Below are 23,605 nucleotides of genomic sequence, written 5' to 3' on the forward strand. Positions count from 1 at the left end.
TTCCCAAATTGTCCATTTTTGTGTGCAATCTGAGCACGAATTGGGGAAAAATCTTTATATCGATACTATAACTGTTATTTTTTGGTTCTGAATTTCAGTTATGGATTTCGGTTCTAATTTAATTTCACGTAACAAATACATTGTATTTCCTTTGGAAAATAGTAAATTCAATAATAATGTTTCGTTTCGTTATAAACCGAAGACGATCTTTTCTTTCAGCTTACAAATCAAATGACTTTTAATGATATTGAAAGAAATTATTCTTCACTGAATCCACCACGGATTTGTTGATTGTAACTGGATCCTTCAGCATGACCCTATAGAATTTCACGTACGAGTGTCATCCGATTGTTTCGCGAAACCGAAACGCACAAATAAGTCGCAAAAAACTGCTTCACAGGACAAAGATACACAGGATAATCAAACATGTTTTATTCAAACGTTTCTTCCGAAAGGGTACCGAGCGAAATGAACCGTTCCAAAAGATACTGTAAAAAAACACATTTATTGCTAAACTTATACGTACATTCGATGCATTTTTTCGAGAAACCTGAACGCCCTCCGTGAAATGGGAACGAAATAAATATCATTTGCAACAATGTTCCGCGTCGGAACGCGCCGCGCGAGTTAACCCTTTACACTCGAAGCCATATTAACTGTAAAATTTAAATGAACTTTCCCGACTTACGGTATTTCCATTTTAATGACAAAGTGCATTTTATGCACATGAAATTGAGTCTCGTGACTCGTACAACAGTTAGACTTTTAACAATTCTTTACACGTGAGCTTCGTTATTATAAAAATTTTCTTGGAACGTGGTGTAACAATCTTCGTGGTGCCTCGGAGTCACCACTCGAGTGCGAAGGGTTAAACGATTCGAACCGTCGCGCGTCGTTCACGGCGTTGAATGAACGTGGATCGCGCGCGTCGGCAAACCAGGCGATCGAGTGAAAGTGAAGACATCCATTTGGGAAACTCAAATTTGACCCGAATCTCGTGCTCGAGTCGCGTCGCGCGAACTTAACCTTTTAGACACGACGCGCCACTATAGTGGCTTACTCTAGTAGCTCACTCGGTCATCGTTTGAATCAAATAGTCGTCTTCATATGCATTGTTACACACTTTTTTTGTCTTCGCATCGATTCACAACAGTCTACAGGGTGTCCCAAAAATGTCTCGCAATCCGGAAATGGCGGGTTCCTCGGATCATTTGAAGCAACTTCTTCCTTTACAAAAATGTTCTCCGAGGCACCGTTAACGAGTTATTAACGAAAAACAGTGACCAATAAGAATCGAGTACGGCTGACGCGAGGCGGCCCAGCCAACCAGCGCGCGAAGCCCAGTTCCGCTCATTGGCTCGATCGCCTCGCGCCAACTGAGCTCGCCTCTCATTGGTCACTGTTTTTCGTTAACAACTCGTTAACGGTGCCTCGGAGAAAATTTTTGTAAAGGAAAAAGTTGCTACAAATGGCCCGAGGAACCCGCCACTTTCGGATTGCGAGACATTTGGGGGACACCCTGTATATACAGTATCAGACTCTGTACAGTACACATCAGACTCTGCCGTCCAGAGAAATAGCCTCGCGCAGAATTCAGCCGTACCTAAAAGGTTAATCTGCCGGCTGAACGGTTTAGGTCAAGTTTAGGCTACCCAGGCCTCTCGGAAGTCTTCGAATCGATCGCCTTTCTCGATCCTGAACCTTATTTCTCTAAGGTATCTTAAAATTAGTAGCTTAGGCATGATATTAAATAGAGTGGCAGGTATGTACACTTTTGGCTCGAGACCAGGTCCGTGATCTCTTCTCCGAAAAACATCGTGAAAGGAAGAACGACAGCAAACGGTATATAATTGACCGCCTAATAATAATCGTTCGATACAAACGCGACGTCGCGGTATCAACGTTTGACGTCAGACAATCGATGCGTAACAAACATTCGCATTTCATCGAATCGACCATTTCCTTTCGTTCTTCTTTCTCTCTTTCCGTAGCTTCTCCGACTTCGGCTAAATTATTATCGTTAAGTTCCCATGAAGTTTGGGCACCCTTCGGGTGCACACGGTGTTTCAGAATGTGACTAACCGAGTTTAATTAGTTCAAGCGACCTGAATGCCAGACGCGTATTAAACGCAAGGGAAAGTTATCGAACGCGTACTGTTGTTCGCCTAAATCGTGCGCTATAAACTAGTTTATTGTTATTAGCTATGTAATACAACATCTTGCAACAAATATGTAATATAATATAATCTTGCTTCTCGATTCTGAATTCTCACTGATCATGCTAGTCGAAAGGAGAAACAAACGCTTGGAACAACGGAATACGTCGACGTTAATTTCTTCGACAGATTAAAGATTAGGCGGGCAGAAAGTTTTCTAAATGGCTAATATAAGTTGATATAAGTCAATATAACTGAATATAGCTTTCTATGTCCTCGAAGTGCGATTTTAGAAAATGAAAGTTCGTTCCTTTTTGTGCCATAATGTGTCCAATAGAATTTACGATCAGTGAAATGACGAAAGTAGGCAGACGGCAGTTAAAGTTTGTCGTGATAAAGTATACAGCTTCACCGAATATAGTGCACATGATTTCAAGCTGTGGAGAGTCTACTTATAAGGACACTTTTCAATTACCCTTCAAGGATTATTTATCCTGTTCACAAAATTGATTTCAATTTTCGCATTTAATTATCTCCTAATCTTTCAGTATTTCAAAGGTATGTACGACTTCAAAGGCGAATCAGTACGATTTATAATTAAATAAAAAATTTATAAACAATTACAAAAGTGGAACGATATACATGGTGTCCCAAAATTGTGCTACTTCCGGGAATTGAGGGATTCCTGAGGTGATTTCAAGTAACTTTTTTCTCGGCGAAAATGCAATCCGAGGCTCCGTTTACGAGTTATGAACGAAAAACAGTGACCAATGAGAGGGCGAGATCTCAGCTGACGCGAGGCTGCCGAGCCAATCAGCGGAACTGGGCCTCGCCCGCCTTGCGTCAACAGAGCTGACCTCTCATTGGTCACTGTTTTTTCATTAATAACTCATGAACGATGCCCCGGAGAAAATTTTCGTAAAGGAAAAAGTTATTTCAAATGACCTCAGGAATTTCTCGTTTCCTGGAAGCACCATAATTTTCGGATACTCTGTATAAATAGTAAATCAACGTAAAATATTCCTGGAATATAAATGTCACTCTGTCGGTTCACAGAGTACAGTAATTTCTGTCACATTGTCCCTCAGCTTGTAAATAAAAATTGATAACTTTGGAAGATACGATTATTCGAGACTCGTTTTTATAGCTACAATTGCCAACGATAACTATAAAAACGAGCCGCAAGGCTCGACTAATCGTATCTCCTCTTCCCAAGTCGTTCATTTGTGTTCACGAGTTAAGGTAAAATGTGAACGAAATTTCTGTATATTCATTTAGAGAAAAGCAGCAAAGAAAATTTCACAAATCGTGTGACACTAACTCGTACGATTAGTACTCGTACTATACTCTCCCATGCTTAATTTCACAGACATATTCATAGAAGATCTCATTAAAAAAAAAAAACTGAAACGACGAAGAAAATAATCGTTTGTATGCCAGAAAGATCTCATTAAAAAAGAAAAAAAGTAAAAGCTAAAACTACGGTGAATTTTGTTAAATAATTCGAGTTAGTATCTCGTAGAACGATCATCCAGTCCATCGGTTCTCGAAGAACGCACATTCTGAAACACCGTGTCCTACTGTTGTAAAGACTTCTGCCAGTTGTCGAAGATCCGACGGAATCCGAGCAGCACGGGCTCCGAATTGGACGTCTGCAACGTCGACGCCGGTCGGATCACGCGGAAGAAGCCGCCAGCCGAAGGGAATCAAATTCGTTCGGGATCTCATAAAACGCCATCCGGGCCTGCTTTCACCGCGAACGGCGAACGATTTATCAGCGTCGCTTTCCACGATCGAGGCGGTTTCGTGCGCGGCCCCCGGGGCGACGGATTTAGAAGAACACGTTGCCGGGCCTGGCCTGGGGACACAGAAAGCTGGAACAATCGTGCCTCCGCACCGCATCCATGACCTCCTGGAAGTGGCTGGACACCTGGACGGCAGCCCCCGGCTGGATCCTGCGAAGGTATGCAAACGGCGAGCGATTAATGGCCGATAGAAATTCATTAGAAAGCACCCGGAGCAGCGTCGCCCGTCGAACAAAACGGCGCGGCGCGACGGCCAAGCGATATAATTGATAGCCGACGGAATAAGTTAATGCCTCTGTAATTGGCGACGGTGTCGTTTCAGCTTGTTAATAAATCGCGCGGCGAAAAAAAAACAGTCGCCGTCACGTCGGGTCGAGTCGAAAGCCGGCGTTGAATCACGCTCATGTCGATCGGATCGGGCCGGGATGAGGGATCAGCAGGTATTAGAGAAGACGTTGGAATCGATCAATCGTTCGCGGAGATCGATGAACTTTCGGAGGCGACCGATTTCGTTTGATCGCGTCGAAGAAAACTTGGCGCGCCCCTCGAATGTAATAAATTCGTGTTATTCAAGGATCTTTAATACTAAATTCTCGCATAAATGTTTAACCCTTAGCACTCCGAACCATTCTGGACGTTGGCTATCAGCTACTCAGCGCCACTTTTCGGCAGAAACGGGCATTTATAGACTCTCGTATTATTTAGTATGGTTTTGGAACTAACATATTATAATGATATTGGACTTATATGAATTGGCTGAATTCGAGAAATTTGCAAAAAAATCAATATTTTATTTTTTATAATTTTGTTTTGTTGTTGTAATCGCTATCTATGCGAACTCTTTCTCTCGTCGCCTTGTTGCTTGGACGATATCACTATCACTGCTATCAAAACGATAGACTAACTGTAGAAGAAAACCTTCTATAGGTAGAGTCTTTCTAACATATCTGTATAAACGTCTATCTGGAGCTCATCTTCGCTACTACTTGTGTCGTGAGACTCATTCGTGTTTGAACGTTTTGCCATTGTTCTAATAAAAAGTATGAATAAATACATAGGTTGAAAATTTCTAATTGTTATTACTAGCTCACAAGATGATATTTACCAAAAAAACTGTTACCAAACAATTTATTTACCAAGAGAACAATCACTTTTCCGATTTTCTCACTCGTTAGATCTATCTATACCGCTCGACGCTTCAAACCAGACTGAGTTCAGCTTTGAAAATCTTTTCCTCCAGATTTTATGATTATAAATCTCACTATACAGTGCGTGCTATGTTCGCGTACCGATCTTTCTTCTACAAACTTGCCTTATCGCTCTTTTCAAGTGGCGCCTTTGAAGTGCTCGGACCGTCGTGAGCACGCCTCTCACGTTCTCGTCAAAACCCGCTGACATTTCTTGTATATATCTTAGTAATTTTACTATATTTTGATTTGCCATTTCAAGAGAAAACTTCAGGGAAACACGCATGTCTGAAAAAGTTGCGCTGAAATAACTGAATTCCTCGTAATCACTAATAAACTTGAATGTCCCACGAGAGGGGACATCCGAGTGATATGCTAGAATTACGATGTCCCACGAGAGGGGACTGCGGAGTGCAAAGGGTTAACCGGTAGCGTAGTGTTTAACGTGTTAATTGCAACACCTGCGGAAGACGGAAAACGATGTTGTAATTGTCGTTTCGTCGGCAGGAACTTCGACGTTTTCAATGTCAGGGGAAACTGTTTGCTGTTCATGCTAGATTCAGGTGATATGTATAATACTGTTACAATGAGTTGTAGCTCACTATATGACTGCGAAATGAATGCTATGAATGCTATACTTTATCAACTTGATAACCCATACATTCAATCATTGTTAACAATTATTAAATTCCTTAAAAAGCACGATATAGAGCTTTAAGCGTTAGATACAGTACTTGATAAGTTTCATGTATCCAAAGTAATATGTAATAATATTGTATGATATATTATATGATATATTACATGTATATATTATTACATATTATGCATATTATTATATGATATATAATTGTTATATAATAATATTGCATAGTAATATAATAATAATGTATTACATATCAGATATATAAATAATAATAATATATATATCTGATATGTCAAGGTTATGTCATATATTACATAGTAATATATTATTATTTATAATATCTGATATGTAATACATTATTATTATATTACTATGTAATATTATTATATAACAATTATATATCATATAATAATATATTACAAAATATATTGCTAATAACTCCATAGCTCAATAAATAAAGGAGGGTTCATAGCTCAATAAATAAAAAAAGAAGCAATGAGTTGTAAATCTTGTTTATAGTTCCATCAGATGCACATTACATCGCAGTTTGCGATCAACCCTCCATTCACCAACTCTTCGGGGCCCAGGATATCAGAAAATAGAATAGACCCACGTTGCACAGAAATGTTATCGCATTTTTAATTAAACAAAACTGGTATATTTTTCATTAACAAAGGAATCACATAATATAGAAACATAAATATTGCAATATTTTCAGTCGGGTCTAAAAATGTCCCGCGCCATGCATTAAAAAGATGGGACATTTTTTAATCCCACGATTTTTAATCCCGCCGTGCCCCAAATAGTTAATAAACGGCGGAAACCGATCGAAGCATCGAATGAAAGTCGGATAAGTTAAAAATTAGTGAAACCACGACAGATCCGGCTTCCTCCGGTGTTCGCGTGTACGCGAGTACGCGGCGACATGGAGAACTTTGCCGTAACATGTGCCTGAGTGCATAAAATTAGAATCGGCGAGGGGAGGCGCGAAAAATCGAGGAGCCGGCGCGCTGGTCATACGGAACCGTAGCGAGAAACAGATAACTTTCTTCCAGCTTTCGCCGACGACGTCCTACTGACTGATTCGACTTTTACCTCTCGGTTTAGCACAGTTTCACTCCGTGCATGCAGCGCGTATCGCGTCACGTACAGTAAGGCCCGCGTGTTAGGAAAAGCCCGTGAACGCGCGCCGCGAATCAAAGGAAGACGGTTTTGCTCCTAATAGCCAGCGTTGCGTCTTCTTCCGCCGCGAAAACATTTCTTGCCTTTCCCTTTTTCTCTCGACCGTGTTTCGCCGATGAAAAAAATTGGACTGTGTCTCGAAAGAGCTGCGGCACGCTTCGAACGATCTACAGATTCAGCGATAGCGACGAGTTAAGGAGATCGTTTTAGATTCAACATGGATCCGGGTTTATTGTTTCAGGCGTCTTTTTTATATATTGTTAAAAATGACAAACAATAAATGGAAACTGTTCTGGGGCTGATATTGATTTTGATTTGTTGATATACTCCTTTCTTTTCCAAGCATATACTGTAATAGAGATCGTAAGAAGTTTGAGTAAATTTAATATAGTTGAGTAACTTAAGTAACTTGAGAGTAATTCCTTTTCTTTTTAATTTTTTTTTCAATATTTGAGTAATTCCAACATATCTTATTCCGTTAGTATACTCTTTGAGGCGACTGTGTTTCCTTTACGATATTCGAATTGCGATTTCAAGGACCAGCGTAACGGAGAAATTTGCTTAATAAAATAAAAAAGTAGTACGAAGTACGAAATGATGTTAATTATTACTGTCGTGCAAAAATTCGCCATTAAAAATAAATCAGCGCAGGAATTACATTTCAAATCTGGGGGAATAATTTTGGTACCCGAATATAGATTTTAAGGACCAACATGACGAAGCAATTTACGCGATAAAATAAGAAGTACGAAGTTAGAAATGATGTTAATTATTTTGTCGATTATCTCGTGCGAAAATTCGCCATTAAAAATAAATCAGCGCAGGAATTACATTTCAAATCTGGGGGAATAATTTTGGTACCCGAATTTCGATTTTAAGAACCAACATGACAAAGCAATTTACGCGATAAAATAAGAAGTACGAAGTTAAAAATGATGTTAATTATACTGTCGGTTCTCTCGTGCAAAAATTCGCTATTAAAAATAAATCAGCGCAGAAATTACATTCCATATCTAGGAGAATAATTTTGATACCCAAATATAGATGATTTCTTCCAAGACTGTAGTGTTAATTGACACGTTGACCGTCATACTTCTCGCAATTAGCTAACAGAATTATTTGATAACCTGAAAGTTGATTTCTACGCTAATCGATCGAATGGATCAAATTTGATCGCGACGTGTGAAATTCGAGGAGGGAATTAAACGTAAATGTTAACTTCTTAGCACTGGCATTGCTAAATAAATCGCCACGATTTCGTCGAGTTTTCGTGGTCGCTAAGTGAATGGAAAACATGCTAATCATAACAATCGACGTTATAAAACATTTTCGATTCCTTAAAATACGATCTATCATTTTTCAAATAAATTAACAATCTGTCTAGATTAGATTACATATATTATTTTTAATAATCCCCGTATGGTTGCTCAGATCTGTCTATTGTGATTTTATGGAAAGACTCATCATCAAGATCACTATAAACCTGGTGTTCCGTTGTATGACGGAATCTTTACAAATCAAGGAAATATGATAATATATAATATAATATATAAATATATTATTATTATATAATATATAAATATATTATTATTATATAATATATAAATATATATATAATATACAATATATATAAATATAATATATGAATCATTATAAATCAGGAAATATGATGTCCTCGAAGACGAAACATGCCAGATGTGGATAACCCAGGGTCCGAAGGCCCAAAGAAATAGCTTATTTTTTATAATTGAACAAAACAACCGAAATTCCAAACCCCCCGTAGTAAGCAATTTCGTAAAAAGCCGTTTCCGTCTTCTACTCAAGTATTTCCTTTATGATCCACAGTTGGTCACCAAATGTCATTTCCCAGTCGTTTTTTTTATGGTACGCATGTTCCATCGAGAAAAGGCATTTTCCGGACTATTGTTTGCTACGGCTAATTCTTGGGACACTCGGATTCTTCGTGTGCATCACCCGAGGGTGCGAGCACTACCTGCGGGCGACCCTTAGTTCGGGGCGGTCACTTTCATAATTTTGCAAACCAATCAGTCAGGACGACCGTTTCCCTCGCTCCTCGCAAGAATTGAATAATCCACGAATCCGACTATCTCAATTTTAGAGCACACCCACACCGAGTTTACCTCCGAGAACACACAACACGCAACAGGCAGTCTACCATCAACCCGAACACAAAATGGTCTATTCACTGGAAAATCTACTCTGAATCGGTGTTAAGTTTGATATTCAAGTATATTACAAGTTAAAGAAAAAAAAGGAAACACAGCTTATTATTCCTACCATCTCAAAAAATCGTAGGGAACCGCGTGTAACAAATACGCGGAAAAACAAAGTGATTGACGCTCTATTGAAAAAACTGACATTAAAATATATACCCTTAAGAGATGCACAGTCCACTTACGACTGTATATTGAAAGCTTTAAATGTGATGGCTTCAAAATCATGCGTGATAATGTTCCTCGTTTTTCTATTTCGAATAATTATAATGGTTCCTTATTTTACGACGATCATAGCCAATTGGATTTGTTTAAACCGTTCTGTTTCAATCTTCATAATCTTTGATGAAAAAATCGTTATACACTAGCATAAAAATATTCTTTCTAGTCCAAGTATTTTCTTCCACTTCACGTGAGTCGAATTATCTTTAGTTATTATATTATAAAAAAATATTGAATATGCCATTTTAATGAAAATACGCCAAAGAAAAGAACTCCCCAAGGCATTCCCTAGCCTAGCACCAAATTCGGTGCCGCTTTTTCCCCATCGGCTTGCCCGTTTCCGTGAAAACGAAAGCGCGTTATCCATCGGCCAAACATAGTCAGCTACATAACTGCATGCTAACCAGGGCAACATTATTATATCACCAGCATAGAACAACGAGATTACCGTCTGCCCATTTTGCAATACGCGGCCCGGTCGGTTCACGTCGTAAAAAGAAATTCCCACAGAGAAACCAGCCACCATGAAAAACAGAACATCCGAGTACTCACAGGCCCAGAAGCGCGGCCATTTTCTTCTCCATCATGATGACCGCGTCGGAGTCTCTCTGGATCATCGCGTCGCAGAATATCCTCTTCGCGCAAGGCGTGTTGGTCCAGTCACCGTCGATGTGGCCCACTTCGGCCACCTCCGCGTTCTCCAGATTCTGAAGAGCGTCCTCCAGTTCCTGGTCGATGTCCACGCTTCTCCTTCGCCTTCTCCTCTCGTCCCTTCCGTCCACGGAATTCCTCTGTTCCCGGCCGACGTCGTTCCCGCCCAACAGCTTGTCGTTCCCATAGGAAACCTCGGCGTCGAACCGATCCTTGAAAAGCTGCGTCGGCGTGGAGCCGTCCTCGACCACCAGAATCGACGCATCTTCCTTATCACGCTTCCCCGCGCTCTCACTCGAAGCTGTCTTCCTCGGGATGACCAGCTCGGTCACGTCGATGCTCCCGCCTCGAGCCGGCAGATCGATCTCCACGATCTCGCCGATGGAGTCCGAGCCTTTCCGCTGGAAACGCTTGCTCCGCACTAGGTTCCTCAGGTTCCCGTTCGCCTGGAAGACGTCCAGATAGTCGATGCTCCGTCTTCTTCTGTTCTTCGCCTCGGTCTCTGTCTTCTCCTTCTTCTGATCCTCCTGGAGGATCACGAGGACGCCGTTCTCGTTGCTCGAAGACCCGACACCACCGGCTCTCTGACCGGCGTCTTCGGTCCGAGCAGCGTTTTCCAGGAAGTAAACCGTTTCCCCGATGGTGTCCCCGTTGTTCGGTTGGTCCAGCTTGCTTGGAAACGGCTGATCAGCGTCCAGAGCCCTCTGGTAATCCAACTCGGCCCCGATCTCGTCGTTCGACCGCTTCAGAACGTCGACGTCAAGGTATCTACCCACTGCCACCGCCCCGATGCCCAGAGCAGCGCCCGACGCCACGAGGCCCAACGCCGGGATCAGAATGCTGCTGCCGGTAGCGACGGTGCCTATCTTCTCCTGAGCTTCTTTGCCCTTGGACAGGCCAAGGTTCTGAGAGATCTTGTGCGTAGCCTCCACCAGAGGGTCGATGACCGGCCGGGTGAGCTGCGACATCTTCTCCACCCCGTTCGAGAACTGGCTCCTCAGGTTCTCGGATATCTTCACCCAGAACGGCGGCTCGTTCGGCCTCTTCAGCCCGTAGAAGTGCTGGTTCGGGTAGTAGTTCTTCGTCGTGTAGCTGTCGACGATGTTCTTGTCGTTCAACACGTACTTCTTCTTCTGCCGTTGCTCCGTGAACGAGTACTGATTCTCCGGGAAGTTGTCCGGACGCTTCTTCTCGTTCTTCAGGATCTTGGCCGGCTGCACGCCCAACTCCGGGTGAGCGTATTGGAGGACCGGCGCCCGCGCGCCCGGCTTCAACGCCACCGGCGCGATCTTCTGGCTCTCCGGGGTGTACAGTTGGGAGACCGGATACACGGCCACCCCGTCAGGGTGCAGCATCCTCTTGTGAACGCTCGCGCGATAGTTGTCGTTCCGCGGCTCGTACACCTCCGCCTTCAGGGCCTCGTTCTTGTAGTTCGTCGGGTCCCATTCGAAGAACACGTTCTTACCATCCTCGTCAATGTCCTTGCCGTACCTGGTGACATTGTCGCTAATTTATTGCTGCCAACTGTGGCGTTAACTCGGAAATCGCGGAATTATTTGCTCAGATACTGTGACAACCGGTACGTCGAATATTTTAACCTTTTAGGCACGACGCGCCGCTATAATGGCTTCCGCAGATATCATCTTTTAGAACGACACGCCACTATAGCGGCTTCCGCGGATGTCGTCTCTCTGGACGACGCGCCACTATAGTGGCTTGCTCTAGTAGCTCACTCGCTCATCGTTTGAACCAAATAATCGTCTTTATATGCATTGTTACACACTTCTTTTGTCTTCGCATCGATTTACAACAGTCTACAGGGTGTCCCAAAAATGTCTCGCAATCCTGAAATGGCGGGTTCCTCGGATCATTTGAAGCAACTTCTTCCTTTACAAAAATGTTCTCCGAGGCACCGTTAACGAGTTATTAACGAAAAACAGTGACCAATAAGAATCGAGTACGGCTGACGCGAGGCGGCCCAGCCAACCAGCGCGCGAAGCCCAGTTCCGCTCATTGGCTCGATCGCCTCGCGCCAGCCGAACTCGCCTCTCATTGGTCACTATTTTTCGTTAATAACTCGTTAACGGTGCCTCGGAGAAAATTTTTGTAAAGGAAAAAGTTGCTTCGAATGGTCCGAGGAACCCGCCACTTTCGGAATGCGAGACATTTTTGGGACACCCTGTATATACAGTATCAGACTCTGTACAGTACACATCAGACTCTGCCGTCCAGAGAAATAGCCTCGCGCAGAATTCAGCCATACCTAAAAGGTTCAGTCGGCAAATATTTGACAGACAATTCGTACGGAAGTTAATTGATGAACGCGCGAAAATTTTGGGAACTAGCGAAAGGAAACTAGTAAAAAATTACTAGAGCGAAGCAATGTAATTTTTTCATTCGCTGACCCCCCGATACAGATGCTAATAATATTAGTATCTCAATATCTAGTATATCATATTAATAAATATATTGATTTCTCGAGTATATAATTTTGAGACCTTTTATGCACTATTTAATACAAACCGATTGACATAAAGTAATGAACTATTGAGTTTAAGATATTGATGAGAAAATTACTTCCACAAATTGTTACGCGTTCGCGTTTTGTTAATCGATAAAATATTTTTATAGATTTTAATGCAACAATTTCATAAAAACACTAAACTTGACTGCGCCTAAAAATAAATAACTAACGTGTATTGCTTTGCAAGAATGACGAGATTATATTTATTTAGTCCTTTATTACAGTGTATGCTTGGATTAACAAATTTATTCTACTATTTTCTATGAAAGAATCTTTATAATTTCAGCAGTTTTCAAACGAAATGTGCGAAAGATGTAAATATAAAATATTAGTATAATTAGTATAATATTAATATATTTGTATAATTAATATTAGAATATTAATATAATTAATATTAGCATATTAGTATAATATTAGTACAATTAATATTAGCATATTAGTATAATATTAGTACAATTAATATTAGTATATTAGTATAATATTAGTACAATTAATATTAACATATTAGTATAATATTAGTACAATTAATATTAGTATATTAGTATAATATTAGTACAATTAATATTAGCATATTAGTACAATATTAGTATAATATTTTCGTTTTTTTTATAACATTTTAGTTGACTATCCCTATGCAAATATCACCGTATACTTATGCGTTTTATTATTTTGCAATTTTCATAAAAAAAAGAAAGTAAGACGAACTTTTTTGTTCGTCAAGAAGTTGTCTTTTCATTTCTTATTCTTCCATCATACCAACTTTCAATTTTTTTTTAACAGAATACATAACCCCTTTTACTAAAGAATATCAATATCCCTATAACAAATCTCGTCCACTCTTTATTTACCTTTTATTAACATTCCTGAAGAACCTCTCGAACCCCTGTTTCTGGTCATTCTCCGTCTGATAGAAGCTCGTAGAAGGGTCCAAGGTATCAGCAGCGATGCCATCGCGTATCAGCTTGTTGTTGATCACTCTAGCATTGCGCCAGGTCTGCAGCTTGTCGATGGGCTCATCCGGCACCCTCTTGCCGTGGATCACAGGCGTGCCGTCCCTGTCGATGGTCATCGGCATCCTCTTCTGCGAAGTTTTCACGTTGATCTCCGACCGAACGATCACCTCCGGCGGCACGTTCTTGGCGTCCCTGTTCTTCGAAAGGTTCGCGCCTAGGTTGGTCCTGGTCGGTCGGACCTGATGAGGTAGAAACGTGTACCGGGTAGTCTCATCGGACTGATCGTTCATAGGCAAATTCCTCTGGACTCTGTCTTGGAAATGTCTCATCAGCAGCAGCCCGCTGGTTGGAAACGCTGAGTCGAACCTTGCGTAGCTATTCCTCTCTTCCGCGTTACTTTTCAGGCTGCTGGGAAGAGGCTTCCAGCTCTGATACTCTTCCGTCGTCGACTCTTCTATGCGCACCGCTCGGCCGTCGGTTCCCAATGGCGTCCAGTTGCCATAATCGATGTTTTTCTCGCTGACCGCCTGCTCTCGTTCAGAGACCAGCGGCTTCCCTTCCTTGGAACTGTTCCCCGTGCTCGGAGGTACTCTCTTGTTGTCCGACTCCGACAACTTCGCCCTAAGCTGCTCGATTTGAGCTACCTCCAGCTTCCTCACCTCTTCCTTGTTCTTCGTTTCGTTCTTGCTGGACCTCGATGTCTCTAGCGAGACAGAGCTTGCGTTCCTCGCTTCGAGATTCGGCTTCTGCGTTTCTAGAGGCTTGATGGCCGGTTCACGGAGCTTCGGCTCTTCAGGAACTGTCTTTTCTCGTCGTTTCACGATCAGGGTGGCCACGCTGCCTTCGCTTGTGCGCACTTTTAGCTCCTCCGTCTCCCCTGGAAGACTCCTCGACACTTTCAACATCGTCCGGGCGTAGCTGGGCTTTGGTACGTCCGCCGTGGCAGAGACTATCACTGCCAGACCGAAGAGGCACAGGAGAAACGATAACTGAAACGTTACGACATTTTTACTGTAACATATGAGCCGTTTATTTTGAAAGTGGCATAAGTCACTTTTTCAAAAAAATCGAGTTAATGGTAACACTAATTACAATTGAACGGTATCTTTTCATTTAAAAAAAATTTGCAATCAATAAGTTGAGAACTATTGAGATTTGTTCGAGAGAAGTTTTGCTAACTAACGGTATAACAAACATGTTTATTTTGAAAGTGGCGTAAGTCGCTGTACTCAGGAAATTAATTGCGGGGCTTAGTGTAAAAGAAATAGAAACGTGTGATAAGTGTGTGTGAAGTATTGTTTTGAATTATTTTCAGTATTTTTAAAAAAGTTGTGATCACTGGACTTATTTTTAAAAGTGCGAAAGAATAGTGCAGTTTTGTAAATTATATCATAGTGATGTGGCGGCTACCTCCAGACCCGCCAGCAGATGGCTATAAAATGTTTAATAAACTAACTTTAGATGAAAAAGATGAATTTCTAACTTTGGATTTGTCACCAAAAAGAGGAAGACCTAGGCGTTATTCACAAATAGAAATGGATCCGTTATACGCTGGATCTCGTCCTGTTTCTTCAGCAAAATACAAAGACATGATGGACTTGCTTAATTATATACCCCCAATATACCACAGTTATTTGAAAAATTTGAAACAAAACACGATTTCCGAGGACTTAATCACTCCTATCGATGACGAAAATTAAATTGAACTGATATATTTTCATATAAATTACTTATACTTATGTTTCAAAATGTACTAATTATTTTTGTATTTTATGAATATTAAAATAAGAAATACTTAAATCAAACCTTTATATTAAATATGTTCATGGTACAAATTATTATTATACATGTAATTTATTCAACAATTTTAGTAAATCACTGTCCTTTCAAAACATCACTTCAGTAAATTACGTCGGACAAGATTAATATATGTCAGTCATTTTTCTAAACTATTTATTTTGAAAGTAGCTCAAGTCGCTTTACCGTAATGAAAAGTGGTGATTTTTTAATGTTTATACGAAATTATTTATACTGAGAAAAATATCAGTATCCTGAGATAACAAATACAAGTAAATCTCCTCGAAAGTTAGCATCCATATGTTTAAACGTGTTAAAACGCAAATCCTTAAATATATCGACTTCAAAACAAAGTGACTTATGCCACTTTCAAAATAAAAAGCGGCTCATATCGAGAAAGATTATTTTTGATTGGGATTGTAGAAGGTAGAGAGGTTGAAGGTACAATGATAAATTTTATCTTGTGGTTTTGATGTCAATAGCCAAAATCCTTTTCATCAGAAAGGAATTACGTTAATAAAAAATCCAAGTTGATCCAGTTTAATTTTTCCATTGTATAATTTTATCTGACACAGCAGATCTGGAGTTAAATACTATTTTAAATCGTAGATAGTAATTAAATATTTCATTTTTGCAAATAGGATATTTTACGTATCCGCAAAATTATACTTTTGAGAATAAAATATTTTACTTATTGCAAACATCGTTTAAAATATTATTTCGGATAGTGTTTCTTTTGACATGAATATTGTATTTTATGGTTTAGATTATCGAAATGATATATTTTCGTTTATGTTTTAGATCGTCAAAATAAGATATTGTATTTTATGTTTCAGATTATCAAAGTGAAGTATTTTATTTTATGTTTTATAGGACATCAAAATATACATATAAGATATTATATTTCAAGGCTTAGATCATCAAAATAAGATATTGTATTTTAAGTTTCAGATTATCAAAATGAGATATTTTATTTTGTATTTTAGACCATCAAAATAAGATATTGTATTTTAAGTTTCATATTATCAAAATGAAATATTTTTTATATTTGTTTTAGAACAACAAAATAAGATATCGTATTTTAAGTGTTAGAGTTTTTTTTTAAATCTTGTGTCAAGATAAAATATTTTATTCCATGTTTCAGATTGTCGAAATAAAATGTCTTGTCTTATACATTAGATTATCAGAGTAACATATTTTATTTTACATTTTACATGTTAGATCATCGAAGTAACACATTTTATTTTACACGGTTTACATTATGAAAACAAAATTTATTTACCGAAATTTCGTTTCTCGTTCGAAATACCATTTTACTTCGAGTGTCTCGTCTTTCTATTTCGGACAGCTCTGCGGCACCGTTAAGTCGATCTAGGAAACGCGATGCGAGTTCGTTAATTACAAACTCGTTTTATGTAACGCCTAATGCGTTACGCGGCTGCGCCTCGATGGTAATGAGCCTACCGGAAGTCCACCGTGACTTCCTCGATCGCGAGCGTATGTAACGCGTGCGAAGAACACCGTAAATAGTGCACCGTCTTACGCGTGACCCACTTTTGTTTCTCGCGCCGTTTCCACTTAATTTCAACTTCGAAATCCGAAGATTCGAAAGTAGGATATTTCGGGCACGGCCGGACGGACAGAGCGCGCGGTGCACATTTTAGCGGTATCCTTGATCATCGGCTGGGCTTTCGAGGCCATTAAAAAAAAGTGCAATCGCGCACTTTCTACGTGAGTGGTTACATCGAACAGAAAAGGGAAGGGTCCGCGAACTTGTGTCTTATCAAGTCGCTGAACTTTCTCCCGCCGATGTTCCCTTTTAGCTCGTCTTAAACAGTATCTATAAATGGAGGTGCAGCGGTTGCAGTGTGATTCCGTGACTTCTTGGCCGCGGTTCAAAGGTGATCCTAGAAATACCGAACTCTAAATGCAATTAATATACAGGATGACTGTATTTTTCTGTATCTACTTCGACAGTGTGTTCTACAAGCGAATATGAACCGTTTATTTTGAAAGTGGCATAAGTCACTTTGTTTTGAAGTCGACATATTTAAGGGTTTGCGTTTTAACACGTTTAAAAATATGGATGCTAACTTCCGAGGAGATTTACTTGTATTTGTTATCTCAGGATACTGATATTTTTCTCAGTATAAATAATTTCGTATAAACATTAAAAAATCACCACTTTTCATTACGGTAAAGTGACTTGAGCCACTTTCAAAATAAATAGTTTAGAAAAATGACTGACACATATTAATTTTGTCCGACGTATTTTACTGAAGTGATGTTTTGAAAGGACAGTGATTTACTAAAATTGTTGAATAAATTACATGTATAATAATAATTTGTACCATGAACATATTTAATATAAAGGTTTGATTTAAGTATTTTTTATTTTAATATTCGTAAAATACAAAAATAATTAATTTATATGAGTAAGTAATTTATATGAAAATACATCAGCTCTATTTAATTTTCGTCATCAATAGGAGTGATTAAGTCCTCGGAAATCGTGTTTTTTTCCAAATTTTTAAAATAACTGTGGTATATTGGGGGTATATAATTAAGCGAGTCCATCATGTGTTTGTATTTTGCTGAAGAAACAGGACGAGATCCAGCGTATAACGGATCCATTTCTATTTGTGAATAACGCCTAGGTCTTCCTCTTTTTGGTGACAAATCCAAAGTTAGAAATTCATCTTTTTCATCTAAAGTTAGTTTATAAAACATTTTATAGCCATCTGCTGGCGGGTCTGGAGGTAGCCGCCACATCACTATAATATAATTTACAAAACTGCACTATTCTTTCGCACTTATAAAAATAAGTCCAGTGATCACAACTTTTTAAAATACTGAAAATAATTCAAGACAATACTTCACACACATACTTATCACACGTTTCTATTTCTTTTACACTAAGCCCCGCAATTAATTTCCCGAGTACAGCGACTTACGCCACTTTCAAAATAAACATGTTTGTTATACCGTTAGTTAGCAAAACTTCTCTCGAACAAATCTCAATAGTTCTGAACTTATTGATTTCAAATTTTTTTTAAATGAAAAGATACCGTTCAATTGTAATTAGTGTTACCATTAACTCGATTTTTTTGAAAAAGTGACTTATGCCACTTTCAAAATAAATGGCTTATATAAGACTAATATGTTATATAGCAAAAAGTGCGTAGATACTTTGTTAAAAATTTATGACAAATGTACAAGATATGATTTAAACGCTGCCAAATAATCGCTAGAATTAATCAAATTCAAACATAAAAGTGTTTCTTTGTAACAGGAACAGATATTTTATTAATCAAAGAGAATTGTCGAACATTGTAACAAGTGCCAAATAATATTAAATGATTGCTAAATATATTTAACAATAATTTTGGTTTTTTTTTTTTATCATTGTCAAATATATTTAACAATAATTTTGGTTGTTTTTTTATTACTGTGAAATATATTTAATGATAATTTTGGTTTTATAAGCAGAATAATAATTTAATATTATCTCGCATTTGTTATAATGTTCGACAATTATTTTTAGATATATTTAACAATAATTTTGGTCATGTTTTTTTACTTTCGTTAAATATATTTTTTAATAAACGATCAGAAGGAATTTGTTCTCGTGGAACTTTATTACGTATGAACATTTATTGAAAAAGTTCCCAAAACGTGGATATTTTGTCGAACGAAATGTATGAGTTCGAGTAGAATATTTCACAATATTTATGACAAAGTTTTAGATATATCTTGCCGAAAATATTGTTGCATGACAAAAGTTTACCGGAACTGAACCGATCGTAACGAGAGAATCGAGGGTTTGCTCGATCTGAGAAGGTAATCGCGGCGAGAGAAATTTAATAGCTCGCTGAAATTGCCGGCATTCTTTCCCGAGATTAGAAAATAGCGATGCAGTAACCGACCGGTTGGTACTTTCTATTATTAAGTGGAGAATTTATTCATTGCGAGACCGACCGAATCAATGCCGAGATGTCCTCCGGATCTCTTTGTTCCATCTCGCTTCCGTCTCTTCGTCCTTACGATTCTCGCTGTACACAGTGGCAGCGCCATTAAAGACGTCCCAGAAAAACACTGTGTATTAATAAGTCAATTACATTAAATGTCAAACACGGGAAGACGAAGTTACTTCGGTCGTCTAAGAATTTCTCCGTTCTGATTTGCGGTTGTCAAACCGCAAACATCGGAGACTTTCTGTCTTTCGAGCACACGCGCAATTAATTTTCGATTCGTTCGACGTTTTTTTACAACTTCCCTAACAACTTTACGCCGACTTGTTGCACTTTAGCATCAGCCACATAAGTAGCTGTTAAATATCAAGTTCGTTATTTCGTTTCTTTGACTTGTGAAGCAATTGTGGACGTTCTATTGTGCAAACCGGAAAGTTCGTTCTACGAGAACAAAAAGCAAACAAACGGTCTTTCCAAGGTATCCGGTGCACTCTGCGATGCAGTAATAGCTGCACAACGGTGCTCTAATGAATCATAAGGTGGAAGCAACGTGTTTGTAATTATCTGTTCACTTTCGAGAACGTCATGCAATAACGGAACAGAACTTTCTGTATTCGATATTAACGCTCGATTTACGGAGTCGCTAATTTTTTTTAATTTACGATTATTCATATCGTTATTTATTTGAGCTGCTTAGTCAATATATATGTTACTTACGGCAAACGTTACGATAACGCTTGTTTTAACAAGCGCTTCGCGTTTCTAGCAATAAGACATTTATTCCTATTTTTAAATAAGAATAAGAAAAATAGCAATAAGACATTTATTCTTATATATATTATATATTATATATAATATAATTATAATAAATATAATAAAGATAATATATAATTATAATATAATTATTATATTATATTTTATATTATATATATTATATTGTATATATTATATATTATTGTATTCTTATATATATTATAAATGTCTTATTGCTACTTTTATAAACTAATATAAAACAGCTGTTTTCTGCGCTCCGTAAATCTAGCGTTAATATGTTACATTATAAAGGAGATGATTTTGCGAAACAATGGGCCCCACAGTGAACCAATTGTTCGAACTAAATTTATACCGCACGAATATCTTTTGGACAAATTGCTATTAAATTATAAATTGTGCGTTAAAGGGATTTACAATGCTGCGAATGATAAACAACAACGCGAGACAGTTTCCGCGAAGTTTCGCGAATGGAAAAATGATGTATAAAGAGAGCAGTTCGTTTCGCATATCGTAAAACGTGTTGCGGGTTGAGTAAAAGTCACTTTCCCGATTCCGCATATCTGAAGGAAGATAGCCGAATGTGGGTTAAGCGTGTTTGATTGCCACATTTTAATTCAGAACCATGACTTGAATTACTCGATGTATAACAATCGATTTTGTATTCACGAGGAAACAGACTACAGCTACTCACAAAATTATTCCCCCCACCTACACCTTCCAAAACTCTTTAAACTCTTTTAAAATTGGACTAAGTGACTTGAATTGTTTCTTTTTAATTTTGCTATTACTTGGAATGTCAACAAAATTTAGAAAAGATAAATAAAAAACTCGCTTCATAACGTCTTTTTATCCGAGTCTTTAAATAAATTAATAAATTATAAATAATAATAATATAATATATATATATATTATTATATTATTATTATTATTATTATATATATAATAATAATATAATATATATATAATAATAATAATAATGTAATATATATATAATAATAATAATATAATAATATAATAAATTATTAATAATAAATAATAAATTTAAAAAATGCCTCTCGTGGATGATTTTCAAGGAGCCGCCATTCTTGCAACTTTCAACAATTTTCTTCAATCCTTTCTTTCGCGTTTCTTTAACACAGTCCTAGCGTTAAATGAAAAACCATGCTTTTTGTTAATATAACAATAGTCCGATTGAAAGTTATATTCAGCCTTCTCCGAATCAAATTTATCCTTTCGCAGATGAAGTTCTTCTACCTCGTTTTTCTGAAACTATTGTAAATAAATAAATTGCGAATGTTACACGCATCTTCTCGCACGATGCATATGCCGTTCACCTTCTTTTTCAAGGCAAATACACGCTTTTGCAATAAAACTCATCTCGCAAGTGACTCGAGAGAAAAAAGAATGATGCAAATGCGTAGTAATTTTTCTTGTAAACTGCACGTTGCATAAAAAAAAGTTCCGATCAAAAGTTGTTCGTTATAAAGAGAAGCACGCGCGGCAACAATTAATTTCCCCCCACTTTCTTCTTTCGCCAGACTACGAAGGCAACTTCGACAGACTTCTCTAAAACCTCCGAAAATAATGCGACCGAAGTTGAAAGCCTATAAAATCGTCGCAAATGAATACGGTAATGTCTCTCTAATCGGCGCTCAGATTGTCCACGAAAATGGACAATTTTTCGACGATTATTGGACAATTATTCAAGGCTCGCGGTTTATTTTTATAGTTACAAAATCGTCGACAACTATAAAAGCGAGCCGCGAGGGTCGAATAATCGTACCTCCTCTTCCCAAATTGTCCATATTTGTGCGCAATCTGAGCGTCAATTAGGGAGACATTACTGTATCCCATCGACGCGACGATTTGATCTCGCTGGATCGCGAAGGTATCAAACCGCGAGGGAGCAGCGATCAACGTCACCGCGGAATCCCCCTCGCTCAGCTCTGGAAAAAGCCGCGTCGCGTCCGGTTTTCCACGATTTCGCTGGTTCGCGGAACCGGCGAGCGCGGCGCGCGTAGTAAAAACGGGAGAAAAAGGAATATAGCCGGGGAATGACTTTCGAACGAGAGAGGAATGAACAAAAGGACGGAGAGACCGGACCGAAATAAAGCGGCCGACTGGACCGGAGGCCGCGGCGGCCGATCCGTCGACAAGTGAAATGGAACGACATGCTTTCCCCGGGCACGTTTTGTCCGGCAAGCGGCCACACGATCGCGGCGCTCGCGCGATCACGATCACGATCCACGCTCGCTCGTCTATGGACAGCACGCGTCCGCCACGGGACGATCCACTTTTTCCAATCCGGTGACTTTCGATCGGCGATCCTCCGCAGAAATTCTCGGTGGCCGTCTCGTTGACCTTAACTCGCGACCTCGCGGAAATTCTTACCCTTTTGCTGATTCGCGCGCGCGCCGCCGGGCAAAGGGGGAGGGGGGATGGAGAGAACGCCGGTTATCGGACGAGGAGGATCTCCGGCTCTCTGTGAACTTTACGATTCGAACGCGATTTTTGTCGAGGTCTTAAATACTTCATAATTGTACATTGTCGAAGACAATGAGTTACTGGGGTGCCGTTCGAGAGGCGAGCTGCCGCGGTTGCGAAATCTTGCCGGCGTTGCTTCGAAAAGGACACGACTGAGTTTATGCGAAAGCAGACGTTACGAATTCTACTGGGTTGGTCTTTCACTCCCATTTTTATGATATCCGTAAATGTTATATTATAAAATTATTATTATTATTATTATTATTATTATTATTATTATTATTATTATTATTATTATTATTAATATTATTATTAATATTATTATTAATATTATTATTAATATTATTATTATTATTATTGTTATTATTATTATTATTATTATGTTATTTTTTATTATCCCTGAATGTTAGCAACTGGACAAATTGAATGCAGTGGTCAAGGAAAAGCGACCAGAATTGGTGAATCGTAAAGGTGTCATTTTCCAGCAGGACAATGCTAGACCGCACACGTATTTGTCCATTCGGCAAAAATTGATGGATATTGGTTGGGAATTGATGTTCCACCCACCATATAGCCCTGATCTCGCGCCATCGGATTACCACTTATTTCGATCCCTGGATAACTCCCTTCGTGGTAAAACTTTTGATGACGATGACGCTGTAAAATCTCACTTAACTCAGTTTTCGACCGAAAAGGATCAGACTTTCTACGAGCATGGAATTTTCAAGTTGTCAGAGAGATGGCAAAAGGTCATCGAACAAAATGGAAAAAACATTACAGATTAAACTTCGTTCCAAGTAAAAAAAAAATTTTTATTTCATTGAACAAATCGGCAATTACTTAGTTGCCAACCCAATAGTACAATGGCCCGCAAAAGTGTCTGTGCACCATTTAAAACGTAATAACTTTGTTAAAATTCGAGTAAATTACTTGAATTTCTTTTTCAGGCGATGGAGGGACTAAAAGGCGGTGACTAAAATGAGTTTTTTTAGTTTTGTTGTTACTTGGGATGACAAACAAAG

General features: G+C 38.8%; 1 protein-coding gene across 1 annotated transcript in view; it reads right to left on the reverse strand.

The window, feature by feature from the left end:
• Positions 1-486: 486 nt before the first annotated feature.
• Positions 487-23,605, reverse strand: part of LOC117224737 (uncharacterized) — a 30,463-nt gene continuing 7,344 nt past the window's right edge. The window contains exons 2-4 of the mRNA XM_033477849.2: positions 13,453-14,546; positions 9,982-11,571; positions 487-4,111 (exon numbers count right to left, since the gene is read on the reverse strand). Coding sequence (XP_033333740.2) covers positions 3,988-4,111; positions 9,982-11,571; positions 13,453-14,546 — 2,808 coding nt within the window. The 3' untranslated portion in view covers positions 487-3,987. The remainder of the gene's footprint in view (positions 4,112-9,981; positions 11,572-13,452; positions 14,547-23,605) is intronic.

The sequence above is a fragment of the Megalopta genalis genome, unplaced genomic scaffold (genome assembly GCF_051020955.1).
Source record: "Megalopta genalis isolate 19385.01 unplaced genomic scaffold, iyMegGena1_principal scaffold0020, whole genome shotgun sequence".
Classification (NCBI taxonomy): Eukaryota; Metazoa; Arthropoda; class Insecta; order Hymenoptera; family Halictidae; genus Megalopta; species Megalopta genalis.